The 17,662-nt window shown below is 44.6% G+C and overlaps 1 protein-coding gene across 10 annotated transcripts in view; it reads left to right on the top strand.

Moving 5' to 3' along the window:
* The first annotated feature begins 6,209 nt into the window (after positions 1 to 6,209).
* MEST (mesoderm specific transcript) overlaps positions 6,210 to 17,662 on the top strand; it is a 114,798-nt gene continuing 103,345 nt past the window's right edge. For 7 of the 10 annotated variants that reach the window (XM_082473114.1, XM_082473115.1, XM_082473116.1 and 4 more), the window contains exons 1-3: positions 11,740 to 12,012; positions 15,178 to 15,332; positions 17,434 to 17,513. In XM_082473114.1, the coding sequence (XP_082329240.1) occupies positions 11,987 to 12,012; positions 15,178 to 15,332; positions 17,434 to 17,513 (261 nt within the window). In that variant the 5' untranslated portion in view covers positions 11,740 to 11,986. Of the gene's footprint in view, positions 6,469 to 11,739; positions 12,013 to 12,755; positions 12,910 to 15,177; positions 15,333 to 17,433; positions 17,514 to 17,662 lie in introns of those variants that run through there. The other 3 variants (XM_082473110.1, XM_082473111.1, XM_082473109.1) reach the window with 3 other exon arrangements.

The following is a 17,662-nucleotide window of genomic DNA, read 5'->3' on the forward strand; positions in this document are numbered from 1 at the left end:
GAACCCAGGGATAAGGAGGGCCAGCTGTACTACAGCCATTTTATAAAAGGGACTTGAGCATCCTTGGATTTTTGTATGGGGGGGGTGGTCTTGGAAAAAATCCCCCCACAGGTACTGAGGGATGATTGTATTCATTGCTATAAATTTCCTTCTTAGCACAGTTTTAGCTGTATCCCACAAATTTTGATGTATTGTGTTTTTATTTCCATTCAGTTCAAATTTTTAATAATTTCACTTGTGATTTGTATTGGACCCATGGATTATTTAGAAATCTACTGTTTAATTTCCAAATACTTGAGGATTTCCATATATTTTTCTGTTATTGATTTATAATTTAATTCCATTGTGGTTAGAGAATATGTTCAAATGAATTCAATCCTTTTGCATTTATTGAGACCTATCCAATATGGTACAGAATATGATCTATCTTGAGCATGATCTATCTTGATGAATATTCCATGTTCGGTTGAAAAGACTGGGTGTTCTACTTTTGTTGTGTGGAGTTTTCTTTAGATGACAATTAGTTCTAGTTGATTGATAGTATTGTTCAAGTGTTGTATATTCTGATTTACCATTTCCTTTATAAATTTTTGAGAGAGGAGTATAAAAACCCCTAGTTATAATTGTGGATTTGACTTTTTCTCCTCTAATTCCATCAATTTTTGCTTAAGTTATTTTGAAGCTCTATTACCATATGCATACGCATATAGGATTTTTTTTTTGATGAATTAATTCCTTTTTCCTGTGAAATCCTTCTTTATCCATGGTAATATTCCTTGTTCCAAAATCTTTTTTTAAATATTATAAGTCACTTCAGCTTTTTAAACTAATGTTTTCTTGGTATACATCTTTCCTTCCTTTTATCTTTTCAGTAATGACTTTATTGAGATACACTTTATGCAACATATAATTCACCTATTTAAAATTTACAGTGGTTTTTATTATACTCACAGAATTGCGTAACTATTACCACTATTAATTTTTTAAAATATATATTTATTTATTTATTTTTGGCTGCGTTGGGTCTTTGTTGCTGTGCACGGGCTTTCTCTAGTTGTGGCGAGTGGGGCTACTCTTCGTTGCAGTTCGGGGGCTTCTCATTGTGGTGGCTTCTCTTGTTGCGGAGCACAGGCTCTAGGCGCACGGGCTTCAGTATTGTGGCAGGTGGGCTCAGTAGTTGTGGCTCGCAGGCTCTAGAGTGTAGGCTCAGTAGTTGTGGTGCACGGGCTTAGTTGCTCCACGGCATGTAGGCTCTTCTCACACCAGGTCTCGAACCCATGTCCCCTGCATTGGCAGGTGGATTCTTAACCACTGCACCACCAGGGAAGTCCCACTATTAATTTTAGATGCACCACCTCCACCCCCAAAATCCCTATACCTATTAGCATTCACTCTCCTTCCCCCCTCCTACCCCAGCCCTAGGTAACCACTAATCTACTTTTGGTCTCTATAGATTTGCCTATTCTGGAATTTTGTAGAAATAGAATCATATAATATGTGGTCTTTCGTGTCTGACTTCTTTTACTTAGAAGAATGTTTTACATAATGTACATAATGTTTTCAAGGTTCATCCATGGTGTATCATGTATCTGCACTTCAACCCTTTTTGTTGCCAAATGATATTCCATTGTATGCATATACCACATTTTATGTATCCATCCATCAGCTGATGGTCATTTGGGATACTTGTGTGAACTTAGTGGATTTGCATTGAAACACCTGAATGTCTATGACAGGCATAATATTGTGGACAGAGATAATGGGAATGGGGGTAGAGTGAATCATAGATGGGACGTAATCCCTCCTATAGTTATAAAACCTCTGGTTCCTCTCTCTCGCTCTCTCTCCCTCAATGAACCAGCCCCCCAAAAAAGAGTAATTCATGGATTGGACTATATTCATGACCCAATCTCCCCAATTTAGCACCATGATGCATTCCCCACTGTTCAGACTACAGAAGAGAAAGTCCCTGAAATACCAGCCTAAATTCAATGAAAACTTTTCAAATGAATAATTTCATTCAACTGAAGAATTTCCAGCAGATGAAAGAGCATAGTATGGCATCCAGGACTCTCACACCAGCTGCTGTCTGTTAGCTGCTGCCAAAAACAAGGGAATGTTTCATTTGGAAGTTTTCCTTGTTCTTATTTTAAGGTAAAGCTTTACTCTTATTTACAGACTATTAGGGTTTCTAATATTATCTTGAAGTTAACTGTGGAAGCCACTGATCCTACAGGTAGACAAAGGCCAGGACAGTACTATCTGGTAGACTCTGTACAGGCACATCCAAGTTTGATTTCTGCTGTATCTTTGGTGCTGAAGACTCCTGCTTTCTGTACAGCTGGTGCCAACACGGTGAAGGGAAAGAAATTAACTCACAGGCATAGGAGAATGAGACTCTCCAGGAGTGCTATGAGCAGAGCTGGGTTCCCACAGAGTCCTGCCCAGCTGCCCATGTGATAAACCACAGGCTGCGATTTTTCATGACAGGAAAGGAAGAAGAAGAAAGAGAAGCCTGTACATTCCTTTCACTGCAGTGGCTGATAAGGGATTTTAAAAGAAGTTTCAAATCTGGGCTTCACAATTCATCCTTGCTCTTAGTGGCTGGCTCAGCCTCCGCTTGCTCCTTATCTCGCCTGTAGCAGTAACTTCCAAGTCAGTGTCTCATGTCTCAGGATCCTTATTTTCCTCTAGGCCTTCTTCTCTCCGACATGGAAAGACGTCAGTCCCCACTCTACCCTCCCTTAAGTCATAAATGTCATGTTTGCTTACAGATCAGAAGTGGAAAGTAAATACTAAAAGCATGCCTCCAGCTACCCCCACTAGTGCCTGAATCTATCCTCACTCGCATTTAGGGACCAGGCCAAGTAACAGCTGGGGGAACTGAAGGGTGTGAGACTAGAGAGTAAAGGGCCCTTTCTGTGGGCATTCACATTTAAATTTAAAACAAAAAAGCCCAATAAACGAATCTCCCCGTAGACCAGATTTGCCCCTAAGCTGCCACTTTGCCACATCTGGATGTTTCCAGGGATTTCTAATACATATGTAAATATATTAATACTGTAAGTATCAACATATTTAGTTATATGGTACATACATGTTTTTATACAAGTAAGATTATAATATACACACTCTTTTGAACCTTGCTTTTTCATGTATATTGAAAAGCTTTACATGTTAGACAGCCTCATAACCAGCACCTTATAGATGGATATTTAGCTTGTTTTCAGTTAAAAAGATTCTTGTTCCAAATAATGCAGCATTGTTCATCCTTGGACACATGTCAGGGAGTATACACACAGAATAAATTTGGCAAAGTGGAATTGCCGGATCAATTTTAATAGCTATTGCCAAAATGCCCTCCAAAAAAGTTGTATCTATTCAATTCTACCAACAGTGTTCCTCTGTTTAATGTTTAACTTCTTTTCTGTATGTGTCTCATTAGTTATTCCCATCAGAATAGCTGGCCTCATTTCACTGGTCTGGAGTGAACTACCCACAGAAAGTTTCTTTACTCTGTTTATTGAAGAACGGGAGGAACATAAATATGTTTTGCCTACATATAAAGTTAATGGCCTGTGGTAAAGAATGTAGACTTTTAAGCAGCCTTCCATGTCATTTGGCTTGGGAAACACTGAGTTAGTGTGCTAGACACCTGGCATGGGTTTGGAGGAAAAAGGTGGGCCTTCTTGGGCAGTGCCTGCCAAGTTGGATGATGGCCTCTGCCCTTCCCTCCTGCTGAAGGCACACATCACTAAGTCTGTGCCCATCTGTTTCTCCTCTGCTAGGGAGGGGCTGGAGCCTGGGGGATGGGAATGTGTTTTCCCCTTCTGGAGTCCTGATTATCCCAGCTGACTTCTGGGTGGGGCTGGAACTTCCCTTGAGTACTTGGTCACCCCATCATAAGCTTCAGTCACCTATTCTCCCTTCCTCCATACTTTCATGTCATCTGGGTAAAAGTCTTGCTCTTTTGCCCAGTGGCTAAGGTCCCATTGCTGGGCCAGAAGCAAAAGAATGCTTGGAATAGTAAGGAAACTTTAAACGTTAGAGTTTCTAAGAAACAGAGCTTTCAGTAGTAAAAGATCTGCCAACAAATAAAATGTTTCTGCAGAAGTTAGGTGGTGTTGCTCTGGTTCCAGCAACTTGCTCCTTTCTCAGTCATATGGCCTCTGGATGCCATCTTGTTCCCTGCCCCTCTTCCTATTCCCTGGAAGATCCTCACCCCCTCCTCCTCTGGGAACTCCCAACAGACCTTTGTTCATAGCTGTATTATTCACTCATCAGCCTATGTGTTTGTCTTTACCACTGAATTGGGAGCTACTGAAGTTCTTAACAACAGCAACAGTAATAGCAATAGCAATGATATGGTGCTTTCTCTGTGCCAGAAACTCTTCTCTTTACACATATTAACTCATTTAGACTCCATACATCCCTCATGATATCTTGGTATCCCCATCTTTGGCAAGTTTTTGAACATTCTATGGTGACTTTTTCAATTTATCAATAGATCTCTCTTCCCCCACTTATCCAGAAGGAGATTTTTTTAAAAAAATCTACTTACTAATGGTTTACATCAGTCCCTTGGCAAAAAAATTCATAACATTCATATCATAAGAAAAAATTATACAGAATAATAGCAGGATTGTTTCCTTATTTAGCTTGACATCAAGGCTACTTATTTGGCCTTCGATACCATTAGTTTAAAGTAGAACACTCTATTTCCATCTACTAGAGTAGAACAGCTGTGTGTTTTTCCTTTAAAAAATAAACTCTGTAATACTTTTAAAAGATGATCCATGATTTTTCATATATCATTTAATTCTACAAACCTTTTTGATGAATAGATAAACATGAGCAGACATATCTGCGTTCAGATCCTGGCTCCACAACTTACCACCTCCGCATCCTTGGGCAAGCTCCTTCATCTTTCAAAGCCTCAGCTTTCTCATCCGTAAAATTAGGATAATAATAGTTCTTTTATAGCATTATCATCAGAATTAAATAATATAATGTACATAAGGAGTTTAGCACAGTGTCTGGCACATAGTGATCAACAAGGGACAGAGATAGCACAGAGGGAGTGATATTTCTGTAGGAAGGTTGCGGGGAAGGCTTGCAAGAGCATGTGACAACTAAGGTGAATTTTGAGTAATGAAGTTTTTAGGTAGCCTAAGTGGGGACGAATGTATTTGGTGGGGGAAAGAAGATGTGTAAAGGCATGGAGAATAGAAACCACACAGTGTTTTGGCAGGAACTACAATTAGCAACATTTAGTCAGATTATGAAGTTTGGGAGAGGTGTGGGTGGTAAGAGAGAAGATTCTAGAGGAAGGGAAGGTCCAGATTTGGAAGTGTTTTAGATGACCAGCTAAAGAGCTTGAATTTAGCATTGGGAATAGGAGTTAGTACAGAGTTTGAAGACAGAAAGAGATGCAATCTGATTTGCATTTTAGAAAAATCACTTTGGGCAGGTGTGTGAATGATGAATTAGAAAGGTGTAATCGTGGAGACCTGGAAACCAATTAGGAGGCAGTAGTCCCAAGTGAGAGATAATGAGGCCTGAACAAGGGGAAACGGTTGGGAATGGAGGGAAGTAAGATGAATCCAAGATACTTGGGAGGTAAGATGAAGAGGAGGGGGAAGGAGAGAACTTGCTGGGATTTGTACCCAAGGCTGTTTGGCTTTTTAGCTTCATTCCATTAGGCCACAGGTATTGGTAATTGAATGTAGTAGACTGGAGTGGCTAATGATGCCATTAACCACAACAGAGAACAAAGAAAGTAGCACAGGTTCTGGGGAAGGGGGGTGGTTAGTTTGTAGTGGAGGAAGGGTAATGAATTTAACTTAGCCCTTGTGGAGTATAAGACGTGTGTAGGCCATTCATGTGAAGAGGAACAGAAGGCAGTCAAATATATGGATCTAGAGTTCGGAGTAGAGGGAAGGGCTGGAGATACAGATTTGGGAGTCTTTAGGGTAACTATGAAGTTAGGGAAATGGTTGAGATATGGAAGCCTCGCCAAAGATCTCGACATAGTTAATAACTATCTTTGGCCTTCAGTTTTACCATGTAAATGTACTCAGATTGGGCCCTATAAAAGTTTATTCGTTTATTCAGCCTCTTATTCAAGGCACAGCCTGCCGTTTCATACCCTTCGCAATAGGTGGCGCTGACGCCCGGCAGGGAGAAGGCGGCAGCATAGGTTGGGCTCGGGGGCGATGGGCCAGTGCACGGAGGTGGCGACGCTCTAGCCCAGAGCCGGGTATTCGGTGGCTTCGCCGGGTCTTCCCTGGGACTGGGGTCAGGCGGAGAAGCTCTGGCTGCGGAAAGCGCATGCGCAACCGCGTCCCCAAACATGGAGTCTTGTAGCCCAGGTCTTACCTGAATCAGGTAGGAGACAGGCGGGGAAGGAGTGACCCTCCACCTTTAGCCTCCTAGCCCAGCGGATGACTGGGCATGGGCACACTCGGGGTATGTGGCTAGTGTGCGTGGACTACACCAATCCTGGGGCCAAGCTTTGAGTGATAGTGGCCCGGGAGGCCATGAGGACCGGCTGGGGCGTGCCGGACTACGCTGAGGTTGGTGGGTGGCCGCACGAGGTGTGTGCGCCACTCGAGGGCCACGCGGGCGAGGTCCTCGGTCATCGTCTCCTAGAACCTCGCGGTCGGACGAGAACACAGAAGTCCCCTAACCCTCGTCCGAGGCTTGACTCCCCACAGAACGTTTAGTCACTCAGTCGGCTTGACCATCCCTCCAGGAAATCGGGTCTCGAGTTCCCGGGAGGCTGCGCCTTCCCGCTTCGGGACATCATTGGTGGTTGGGAAGGTCGCAGCCACACGGGCCTGGGCGAATGATGGGGGCACGGGGACGCGGCCGCACGGCGCCGGGGGGGCGGGGGGGTGGTTTTGGCTGGGAGTTGGAGCAGCGAGTGCGGGGCTGTGCCGAGCGAGTGCTTAGTAACCGGTTGGTGACCAAGTGCTGCGGTAGTAGCGGGGGTGGGGGCACTGGGGGGCACTGGAGGGCACGGTGGGGGAGGACAGCTGAAGGTGTGCGGTGTTAATAGCAATCGAGGAAAAGCAAAACACCTGCTTCTGGGTTGACTCATCCAAGCTGGGGGAATAATTTAATGTGGAATGTAGTTTAAAAAAAAAAAAAGTGAATTGTGTGCTGTAGCCCTTTCTTCCCCAGACAGCTAGGAAATTGCTTGTCCGTCCGAAAGAAAGCTGTTTTCCTTAGAGGGCTGTGATGAGCATCAGATGAGATAATATACATGAAAGGGTAAAGAGCTATAAAAACGCAAGATATGATTTTATTTCAAATCCTTCAGCCTATTTATGTGTGAGTGCATAAGATGTATTCCAGGTGTGGAACAGCAGAATAGTACCAGACTTGGGATTATGGGGTGCGCCCAGTAATGCAAAGCGTGTGTAAAGATACTTTAGGGGTGCTCAGTAATACTGTAATCTCTAGAAACAGTCTCTTAGGTTTATCTTATCTGGTTAATGGGTTATTCAGCTCCCTTGCTTCTCTCCTCTCCCACTTATCTTTTGAACTTTTTTCAGCCAAAGATTTTTACCCAAAAATGAGCATGAAGAGGAAGGAAGACACCAGTCACTTTTTGGATATATGGGTTAAATTTGATTGAGAGGGAGGTTGATGTGATTGTATGCATAATTTCTTCAATTTGTCTTGCCCTCGGCATGAAATAGCATGTTGTACAAAGAGCTCTGGGCTGAGGGACACCCAGGAAAGATCTTGTTGTGGATCTGACCTTTCAGGGAGGGGTCACCCTGGCCAAGTTCCAATGCCTCTCTGAGCCTTAGTTTCTATCAGATGGGAAAAGACCTTAAAGGTCATTCATGCATTTATCCAGACCTTGCATACCTGCCGCAGGGCTACCCAACCCCTAGAGACAGCGAACTTGTCACGTCCCCAAATGGCTGAGCTACCCAGTCTCTAGACAACCCTGTTGGAAAATTCTTTATGTTGAATCGACATCTGTTTCTCTACAATTTGCACTCATTGGAGCCATACAGAATAAAATGTCTAATGCTGCTTCCACAAATATTTGAGGACTGCTAACACATTTCCCTTCTTCCACTCACTCCACAAGGCTTCTTTTCTTCCAACTAAACATGCCCGGTTATTTTAAACAGGGAGGCAGTGTGGGGTAGTGGAAAGAACGCCAGCTTTGGAGCCAGACGCATCTGCGCTCAGTTCCCAGTCCCTTCACATACTAACAGTGCTCTGAGCTGCCGTATCTTTCTCTGAAAAATATGGATGAAAGTACTCATCTAGCGAGTTATTATGAGAATTAGGGATAAATTGGGTGAAGATCCATGCTATAGTAGGAGCTTAAAATATGACAGCTGTTACACCTTCCGTGACATAATTTGCAATGCATTTTAGTCGTTCTTCTCTGAACAAATTCCTGTTTATGTGTCTCTTAATATCTGCTCTGCAGAACAAAATAAAACACTTTCTCACTAGCAGAATAGAGCAGGGCTAGCTTATTCTGGGTGCTTCTCTAATTACAGTCTACAGTCTACAATGGTTTTTTTGGAGCCATATCACATTGACTCACTGACAACTAAAATCCTGACTCGCTTTATGTGCTGCTGTTCAGTCAAGTTTCCCCCATCTTGAACTTCTTTAGCTTATTTGAATCGATAATTATGGCTCTTGCAAGTGGCAGTCCCAGTTCTGTCCTGTTGTCTCCATAAATATCCTTGTTGTCATATTATGGGTCTCAAACTGGGGTTCAGAAAAAATGATTATTGAACCCACCGTACCAGCCCTGCTGATCTCACCACTGTTGCACATCAGCAAGCTAATAAATGCTGAGCTTTCTACCCTCATCTTTGCACAAATCTGAGGTCTTTTTATGTGGGACTGTCTGAGAATTGGAATGTGACAGGAATGTATGATAAGCTACGGGTTGAGGGAATGCTGCTGCCTGTGATGTCGGTCAAGTGTGGTGTTTGTATCCAAGAACTGAAAGGGTGCACTGAGAACCAGCCAGAGGCAGGCTTTGGATTTATGTACGGTTACATGTTTTCTCAGGCACTCCAAATGTTTTATACCTTGGGCCAGATTCTCCCCTGGTGGAGGAAGCTTCTCTCTGTAAGTCAGGCACAGTTAGAAAACTCATTAACTGTTTGGCTTCTGGGGCATTCTCTAGCATTTTCTCCTGGCTTTAGCCAAGCTGATCTCTGTTAGTATCCTCTGCGTTTTCCAGACTCCTTGCCTCTGTGCTGGGAGGTTCTTCCAAACAGGAATTGCTTCCTTCGCCTAAACGAGTTACGGGTTTGAAGTCCTTCTCAACCTTGATCCCTCGTTTTCCAAGGAGGTTTTTCCTAGCACTCTGTCTGGGAGGGTTTGTCTTGAGCATCAGACTTAGAATTCCCGTTGTCTTCAAGTGCTTGCCTTGGTCCCCTCTGCCGCCCCTCCCCCCCCAGCAGTCTCCCCTCCTGTCTACCTACTTGTTCCATGTGGGTGGACATGTTCCATGGCTTTCAGAATAAGATCCTTTGTGAGCACTCAGTCCATTAAATACAAAATGGCCTTCATCTTGGATGCTGGTGCTTCTGGCATGGTGAGAATGAAAGTGCGGAATTGTTTGTAGGACTCATAGGTTCCATTGACAATAAATATGAAAAACTATAATGCCAAGTTTGTTATATATTGTTGTCTTAGTTAAAATAGGAAAGTCTTTATTCTGTTGAAAGGACCGATTTAAATTTTGCTGAGTAATTAATTCAGTCCTTAAAAGGTGGTGGTTCGTTAAAATAGGTAATCTTCCACTTGTTAAGGGGAGTAATTTAAATTTCATTAAGTAACCAATTAAGGCCGCAGAGGGTTTAAATCCATCGGTGGCTCCTCATTTTCTTCAGGACAAATTGTAAACTTCTTAGGATGAAATACTCTTTCTAGCCTAATTTTTTGTCTACCAGCGCCACGGCCCAAAGGACTTGAAGTTTTCCCCAAAGGTTGTGCGGTCCTGCGCCTCCGGTGCTTTGCGAATGCCGTCCCCTCTGGTTGGAATGCTCTTTGTCTCTGGTAAATGTCTATTCATCATTCAAGACAACCCTTCCCCCCTCCCCTTAATTACTTCCTCCCCTGTGCGCCCTCAAATTCTTGTACTTATTCATGCAGTATTTATTAGGGGTCTGCTTTGTGGCCAGCGCCGTGGCAGGCTCTGGGGATACAAAAGGTGAATAATACTTGGGCTCGGGCTTTGAGGGGCTTGCATGTTAGGGGGAGGGGGCCATTCTGTCACAAAATGCTGCCAGGAAATTAAAGGGAAAATTTAAGCAGCGTCAGTTCTTGTGTGTCATCCTCACCGGATGGACAGCAGCTCGCTTTGGGGGCAGGGGCCATTTCTCCTTCGTCTTTGCACCCCTGGCTCTTAGCGCTCTGGAGGTGCTAAATTAGCATTGGTTTCATGAACCTCTGAATCGACACCAGTAGAGGTGTACCCTGGACTGCGCCACACGTTTTGGTGACACGCTCATAGATGGCGGTTTCTCCTATGTCTGACTGGTGGCCCTCAGCTCCCTGGCACACTGTGAGGTGCCGGGTGGGCTCGGCTGGCCCGGCCTTTCTCCCAGATGTTCGGAATCTTGCTCGCCCGCGCTCTGGGCAGCGGAGTGGCGGGGCGGCCTGGGCGGGCGCGAGTGGAAGAGAGGCCTGCAGCGCCCCCGCTGGAGAGAGCCGGCACTGCTCCGGCCGCCTGGCTCGCTCACAGCCCACGCGTTCGTCAGGAATTCAGTTTACAGCCGGAAAACGAACAGACACTGATTCTCTACACTTTTCTCTTCAAAGGCGTGATCGATGCCTTTTAAAGGATTGTGGATGAAGAAAAAAATCCTTCTCTCTTTTCCGTACCGCTGGGGCCCTCGCATTGTGATTCAATCTTAAATAAATGCATAAACAAAGGGAGCTTTAGTCTCATAATTCTGCCGATCATTCTTTCCGGCACAGGACGGGCTAGTGCCGGGAGTGGGTGCCGCGGGAGGGCTGCGGCGGGCCTCTGGCACGCCGACCACGTCGCGCTGCCGCAGAGGAAACGTGCCCGGCGCCGCGGCGGTGGCTGACCGAGAGAGCCCAGACTTGCCGCAAGTTTTGCCCCTTTTTTTGCTCTCGAGCGGCCGTCCCTTGAATCAGCTGATTAACTCTGCGGTAGCCCAGCCGAGCTTGTCGTTCCCTAGCCACTCGGTTGTGCCCTTGGTGGGTACCTGTAGTTAGGGACCTAGGAGGTGTTGGGCGCTCAGGGACCGCTGCTTTGGCCCGGGCACTCGAGCGGTTCAGAGCCCCCGCCTCAGCGCGGATCGCGAGCGGGATGTGAGCTGGCGCCACAGCGGAAGCCCTGGTCCCACTGCATCTGAGGTCGAGCGGCCACCTCTGGGGCTGGGGGGGGGGCCTATGGGTGGTCTCGGGGGAGGTGATGGAGTCTCAGGAAGTCTGTCGTCTCTTCCTGCAGTGTTAACTCGCCAGAAGAGGATTTTTGCTGTAGAACCTGTGGTTCAGGGTAGGGGGCCGTGAGGGAGCAGCGGGGTGCTGGTGGGGGTCAATACCCCTGAAGGTGCCCTCCGGAGCAGCTGCTGTAGGAGGGGTGCCCCATCCTTGCGCCCTCAGCGGGGCTGCGGGGAAGGGGGTGGCTTCGGCGGGAGGGGCACTGCGGCGCGGTGGGCGGGCCAGGGGCGGGGCGCGGGTGGGCTCTAAAAGTCGGTGCCCAGTCGCTTTGCGCTGCCGCGGCCACCAGCACATCCCGGCGCATCACGGCGGGCGGCGCCTCCTCTGCGGCAACCGCGCCTTGCGCATTGCCGCAGCGCACGCCCCGGTGGCCGCTCGCTGCTTGCCGCGGCCGCACCGCCCTCGCGGGCTGTGGGCTGCGCCCGGCTGCCGGCCGACCCTGCACCGCTGCGGGCGCTGCGGCGCGCCCTTTGCTCAGGGCCGGTGTGCAGGCGGCATGGGATAAGACGCCGCCATGGTGCGCCGAGATCGCCTCCGCAGGTGGGTGCGTGGCGGGCGCGGGGGGGCGGGGGGCGTGTGTGACTGGCTTGCAGCCGCCGTCCCCAAATGGGGTGCGGGCTAGCGGGTAGGACTTTGCCCGTCCGAGCTGGGGCTGCCACAGCGCGACTCCCGTAGTGGAGGGAAAATCTCCGGAGGGTGGGGGGCATGCATTCCTGTCCTCTGAGTCTGTTCTACCTGCTTGGAAGGGGACGTCTCGCCTGCACACAGTAGAATGTTCAGAACGCCGGATCTCCCTGATTTAGGATTTCTAGACCCTGGTATCTATCTGATGCAATTTAGAATTTCTAGACCCTGGCGTCACCCTGTGCAGTTTAGAATTTCTAGACCCTGGTAGCGCCCTGGAGTGACTTAGGATTTTTGGACCCTTGTATTACTCTGATATGGTTTACAATTTTTAGACCTCGGCATCACCCTGGCATGATTGAGGATTTTTAGACCCCGGCATCGCCTTGGTGCGATTGACGGTTTTTAGATCCTGGTGTCACCCTTGCGCGATTGAGGATTTTTAGATCCCAGTACCCCCTAGGTGTGAATTAGTGTTTCTAGACCCGGGCTTCACTTTGACGCGACTTAAGATTTTTAGATCCTGGTAACGCCTTGGCGCGATTAGGGTTTTTATACGCCAGCATCGCCTTGGCGCGGTTTAGGGTTTCTAGACCTGGGTTTTTGCCTTGGCGTGAATTAGGATTTTAACATCCGAATATCACCCTGACACGATTTAGGGTTTCTAGAGCCCTGCATCGCCCTGGCGCGATTTAGAATTTCGAGACCCCGGTATTGTCCTGCGGTGATTTAGGATTTGAAGACCCTGGTGTCGCCGTGGCGTGAGTTACCGCATAGGTGTGACTAGAACTGGCAGTGTCTTATCACCGAGGCGTAAGTATTTTTGAGATTTCAGTAACAGGAAGCCAAGTGAGAATGATGTGACCAAACTCATAATATTACACATGAATTATTTGCATTGGTTTACAAAATAGTTCATAGTCTCACCGCGATGCTGTGAAGTGGGCAGGTTTGGTGGTGTTAAATGTGTGTATTTTTCCTATTTACAAGATGAAGAAATAAAGGCTCGGATGGGTTCATTAATTTCTGGAAGGTTTGTTACTGGGGTTTGCTGAATTTGTACTCTTGATTCTTGGCTCATCAAAGAATGGATATTTGGGTCAAAAAATGTTTAATCTATTTTGCCTACTGACTGCCTGATTGCTTACGTACTAAAAGTCCTAAAATGTTGGGGGCATTTTTACTGAAGTAATTAAGACAGAAAGCGGCTTCCTGAGGGGTTGCCTCTTCGCTTCCTTAGCGTAAAAGAGAAGGAAGAGGTGCGGGGCGAGGGTGTCCCGAGCGGAGAGTGTCTGTCCTTCCCCTCACCACCCCGCACGGTGGGCGGCGCGGGGTGGGGGGGCGGGGGAGCCTCTCCTGCTCAGCTCCTCTCTATCCCCTCCCCGGCTCTCTGCTGAGTCACTGCAGATACTCGGTTGCTGGAACCCGTCAGTGAATGACATGAGAAGTATGGGGATCAGGAGTGATGAAATGCGCAGGTGAAAATGTATGAGCTGAAGTCCAGGACAGGTAGCGCTTAGAAATGATCATCTAAACCTGAAAACTTTTTGTCATCTCACCTTTTCAGGAGATAGTGGGATGTAGCCTACTACTACTGTGGGGGTGGATATTGTGATATAATGGTCATGTTCCGGGCACTTTTTCTAGTCATTTCTTAATCTTTAATCTTTCTACCTTGGAAGGTAGAACCAAATCACTGGGTCTGTTTTATGGATATGCACTTCAGAGTGGGGGCGGGGGGAAAGACCGCCTGGTGACACCTTAAAAATAGGCAAAGGAGCTGAGATTCTCTGTGGATGTTAAACTACAGGCTCTTATTTTTTGAAAAAAACTCTGAAATATCTTGTGAGTTGGATTAGTTTGTTAGGGATTGTGGCCAGATTACAGGTAATATGGTAGAAGGGTACAGACACAAAGACATTCCCACCAGGGCTTTCACAATTAATTCCCCTTATTTATAGTTCTGTGTTCTTGACAATTCTTATTTTAGTTTTAGAAGGTATTTCCATTCTGGCTATTTTTAAGAGAACTTCCATTCTACTGATGGTTCTTTCCCTGGTGGCCATCAGGAGTCATAAGCTAGAAACAGAGGGAACTGTTTCTAATTCCTGTTTAGCACTTCTTGTCATCGTGGATAAATTGATCTGGACCTTCGAAGTCCTGGGCATGGGAAAGTTGGGTGTGCAAATCAGTGCTTTCCTCCCCAAAACAAAATCAATTCTCAGATGCTCTGCCCCCTTTTTTGGGGGGGATGGGAAGGAAGGGGCATCCTAAGAAATTAAATAAATGGGGGAGCTTTCTCAAGAGTCTGCTAAGAAAAGCAGAAATATAATCTGCTGCCCTGACCTCTCAAGAGATTAGATATTCAGGGTCATGACAAAGCTGCTTACGTTGGAATATACAGGGCACCTGTCTTCTTACTTTCACAGACTCTTTACCCTGAGCAGTTTCTCAGCACAAATCCAGATAGTAGTAGCAAACTGGACTTCACTGGAGTCAGAGGGTTGATAAATATTAGAAAATCAAGAGCAGCTCTCTGCTTTAGGACATGTGATGTTCCTACGTATTTTTTTTTTAAACATCAGTTTAAAAAAAAATATATATATATATGTAAAACATTTTACTGGGTGCGGGGCTGGTGGGTAGATGGTAGAGCTTTTAGAGTAAATATGAAGGGAACCCTCCCTCCCCCCAGGAAGCCTTGATAAAAGACAATGAAGTTACTTAAGTAATTTATCTTCCTTTTACTTTATATAAAACCTCTACAGCAGGTCTTGGGAAGAGCACAAGGGGAGGGGCTGTGGGGTTAAAGTGGGACGAAGTTGAGGGGGAAGATTACATATGAAAATAGTATATTTTTTCCTTAAAATTAGAATGATGAGCAAATAAGGTGATTGCCATAGCAGGCAGAGTACGCTTACATTCTTGGTAAATTTTCTGCCATGGTTGACATGGAGGACAAGGTAGTCCCCACATGGTACAGAAATTCCCCACCCTGTTTTACCAGTTTGGGGCTTGTGTTAGAATCGTGTACAATGTCACCCAACTGCTTACCCCGGGTTTCTGATCTTCTTCCTACAGGATGAGGGAGTGGTGGGTCCAGGTGGGGCTGTTGGCTGTACCCCTGCTTGCGGCCTATCTGCACATCCCGCCCCCGCAGCTTTCCCCTGCTCTTCACTCATGGAAGTCATCAGGCAAATTTTTTACCTATAAGGGACTGCGTATCTTCTACCAAGGTAAGAACAGGGCTCTTGAAACACTCTGCATGTAGAGGTCCCGTGGGTCCCTCTGAGGTACTTATTTTGCGTCCATTGGTCTCTGTTGCCCCTCAGTGATGGAGGGGAAAACCCTCTTTTTCTGTGTAGTGTCCATTTGAAGGAATGGACTAATTCCCCTCATTAACTTGATATCAGGGAAACTCAAAGAAAATTGCCGGGAGGGTGAGGGTGGTGGAATGGAGATTCCAATATCCATAGACTGACTTGTTAGTATAAGTTATTTATTTATTTGTTCTGATTTTGACTTTTTTTTTTTTTTAACATCTTTATTGGAGTATAATTGCTTTACCGTGGTGTGTTAGTTTCTGCTTTATAACAAAGTGAATCAGCTATACATATACATATATCCCCATATCTCCTCCCTCTTGCGTCTCCCTCCCACCCTCCCTATCCCACCCCTCTAGGTGGTCACAAAGCACCGAGCTGATCTCCCTGTGCTATGCGGCTGCTTCCCACTAGCTATCTATTTTACATTTGGTAGTGTATATGTGACCAGTATAATTTACTTTGTAGCCTGATTTGCAGTGATACATAGTACTGGCTTTCTTTTGTGAGCGCCCCTAGTGTCAGATAATATAAACAGCATTCATAGATACAGCTGCCATTGGTTCTGTTCCCCCATCCCTGATTTCATTTTATTGTTTCTATAAAGATTATTTGTTATATGTATAACTAAATGTGATTTAAGTCTTATACCTTTGTCTAAGTTAATTTGCTAATAATTATTGTTATGACTGCTACTTACCAATTAATTACCTTATGCTAGGCATTGAATTGTTTTCAACCTTCATTATTTCGTTTAATCTTTACACCAATACTTGGAGGTAGGTGCTGTTCACCTCATTTTATAGGTAAAGGAAATGAGAAACGAGATTGGAAAAGATTTCTTTTGGGCGGGGGTCAAGAGCAATAACGAAAAATGTTTGTCATAAACCGTTTTTCATTATTGCTCCTGACCTCCTCTCATTTGCTATATTCAACTAAAAGTAAGTATATAATTTTCTTTATGTTGGTCACTTAGGTTGTTTCTAGTTTTCCAATGTTTTAAATAATGTTAAAGGGAAACCTCCATGTATGTGTTAATTTTTTCCTTATTTTTTCAAATAGTACTACGTGTAAATGAAATGATTTATTTGCATGGATTCTCAAGAATAAGACTCCTAGGCTAAAGTATATAAAACTTTTCATTGCTTCTAACTAAATTATTTTTGTAAACCTTATTATCAAATTCTCATGCCAGTGGCAGTATATGAATCTATCAGTTTTAATCTAATACTGTTTTTTATTAGCAAGGCTACTTACTGTTTAAATGTTTGGCTAACTTAAAAGATGTTTATACATTAAAAAATGTTCATGTTTATGTTGATTAGCCTTTTTTTATAGTTGTTAGAATTTTGCAATAGTTGAGCATTATGCTTTTAATATTCAGTTGCGTCTCCTCTGCGGGAAATAAAATTGTTGGACAAATGGCATAAACTGAGGCGCTCACTGGGTTGAGGAAGGGAATTTTTGTGAGGCCATTAATAATAAGGTACAAAGAACTTGTAGTTATTAAGTTGTGACTGTATACTTTTAACGTGAAGCTTTACTTTTTACTGTGGAAAAGCAATTTACATATTAATGATACAGAATAAAGGGAGAAATGAGGAAATACTTCTTAAAAATCTAGGTGAAAGTAAGCAGTCTGCCGCCAAGTATTTTCATATAAAGTGAGCTATTTACGTTTTTAAAAAATTGAAGTATAGTTGATTTACAATATTATATTAGTTCAGGTGTAGAACATTAGTGATTCAATATTTTAATAGATTATACTCCATTTAAAGTTATTATAAAATATTGGCTATATTTACAATTTTTAAATATACAGAATAAAAGAAAACAGGTATCAAATGGCTATTACGTAAAGCAATAAGCTTGCATTTTAAAAGAAATCTATTATTTTAATTTCATTAATTTGGTCAGGGTTTCTTGTCCTTTATACCAGATTATTTAGATTTTTCATATCTTCAAGGTTATTTTCTTAGGACATCAGCCTAACTGATCTCTCTCCTCTTCCCAGACTCTGTGGGTGTGGTTGGAAGTCCAGAGATAGTTGTGCTTTTACACGGCTTTCCAACATCCAGCTATGACTGGTACAAGGTAAGGAAATCAGACTTCTGGGTCCTACTATGCCTTTAAAAATCCAAAATCAAGGATTTTGTTGTCAGCACTGGAAGACTCTTGCATATTTGAGTTGCTTAATAAAATAGGATTAAATGTAGAACTGTTGCTCATTTACTGTAAGGGAG

This window comes from Balaenoptera physalus (assembly GCF_965194825.1).
Source record: "Balaenoptera physalus genome assembly, chromosome: 8".
NCBI lineage: Eukaryota > Metazoa > Chordata > Mammalia > Artiodactyla > Balaenopteridae > Balaenoptera > Balaenoptera physalus.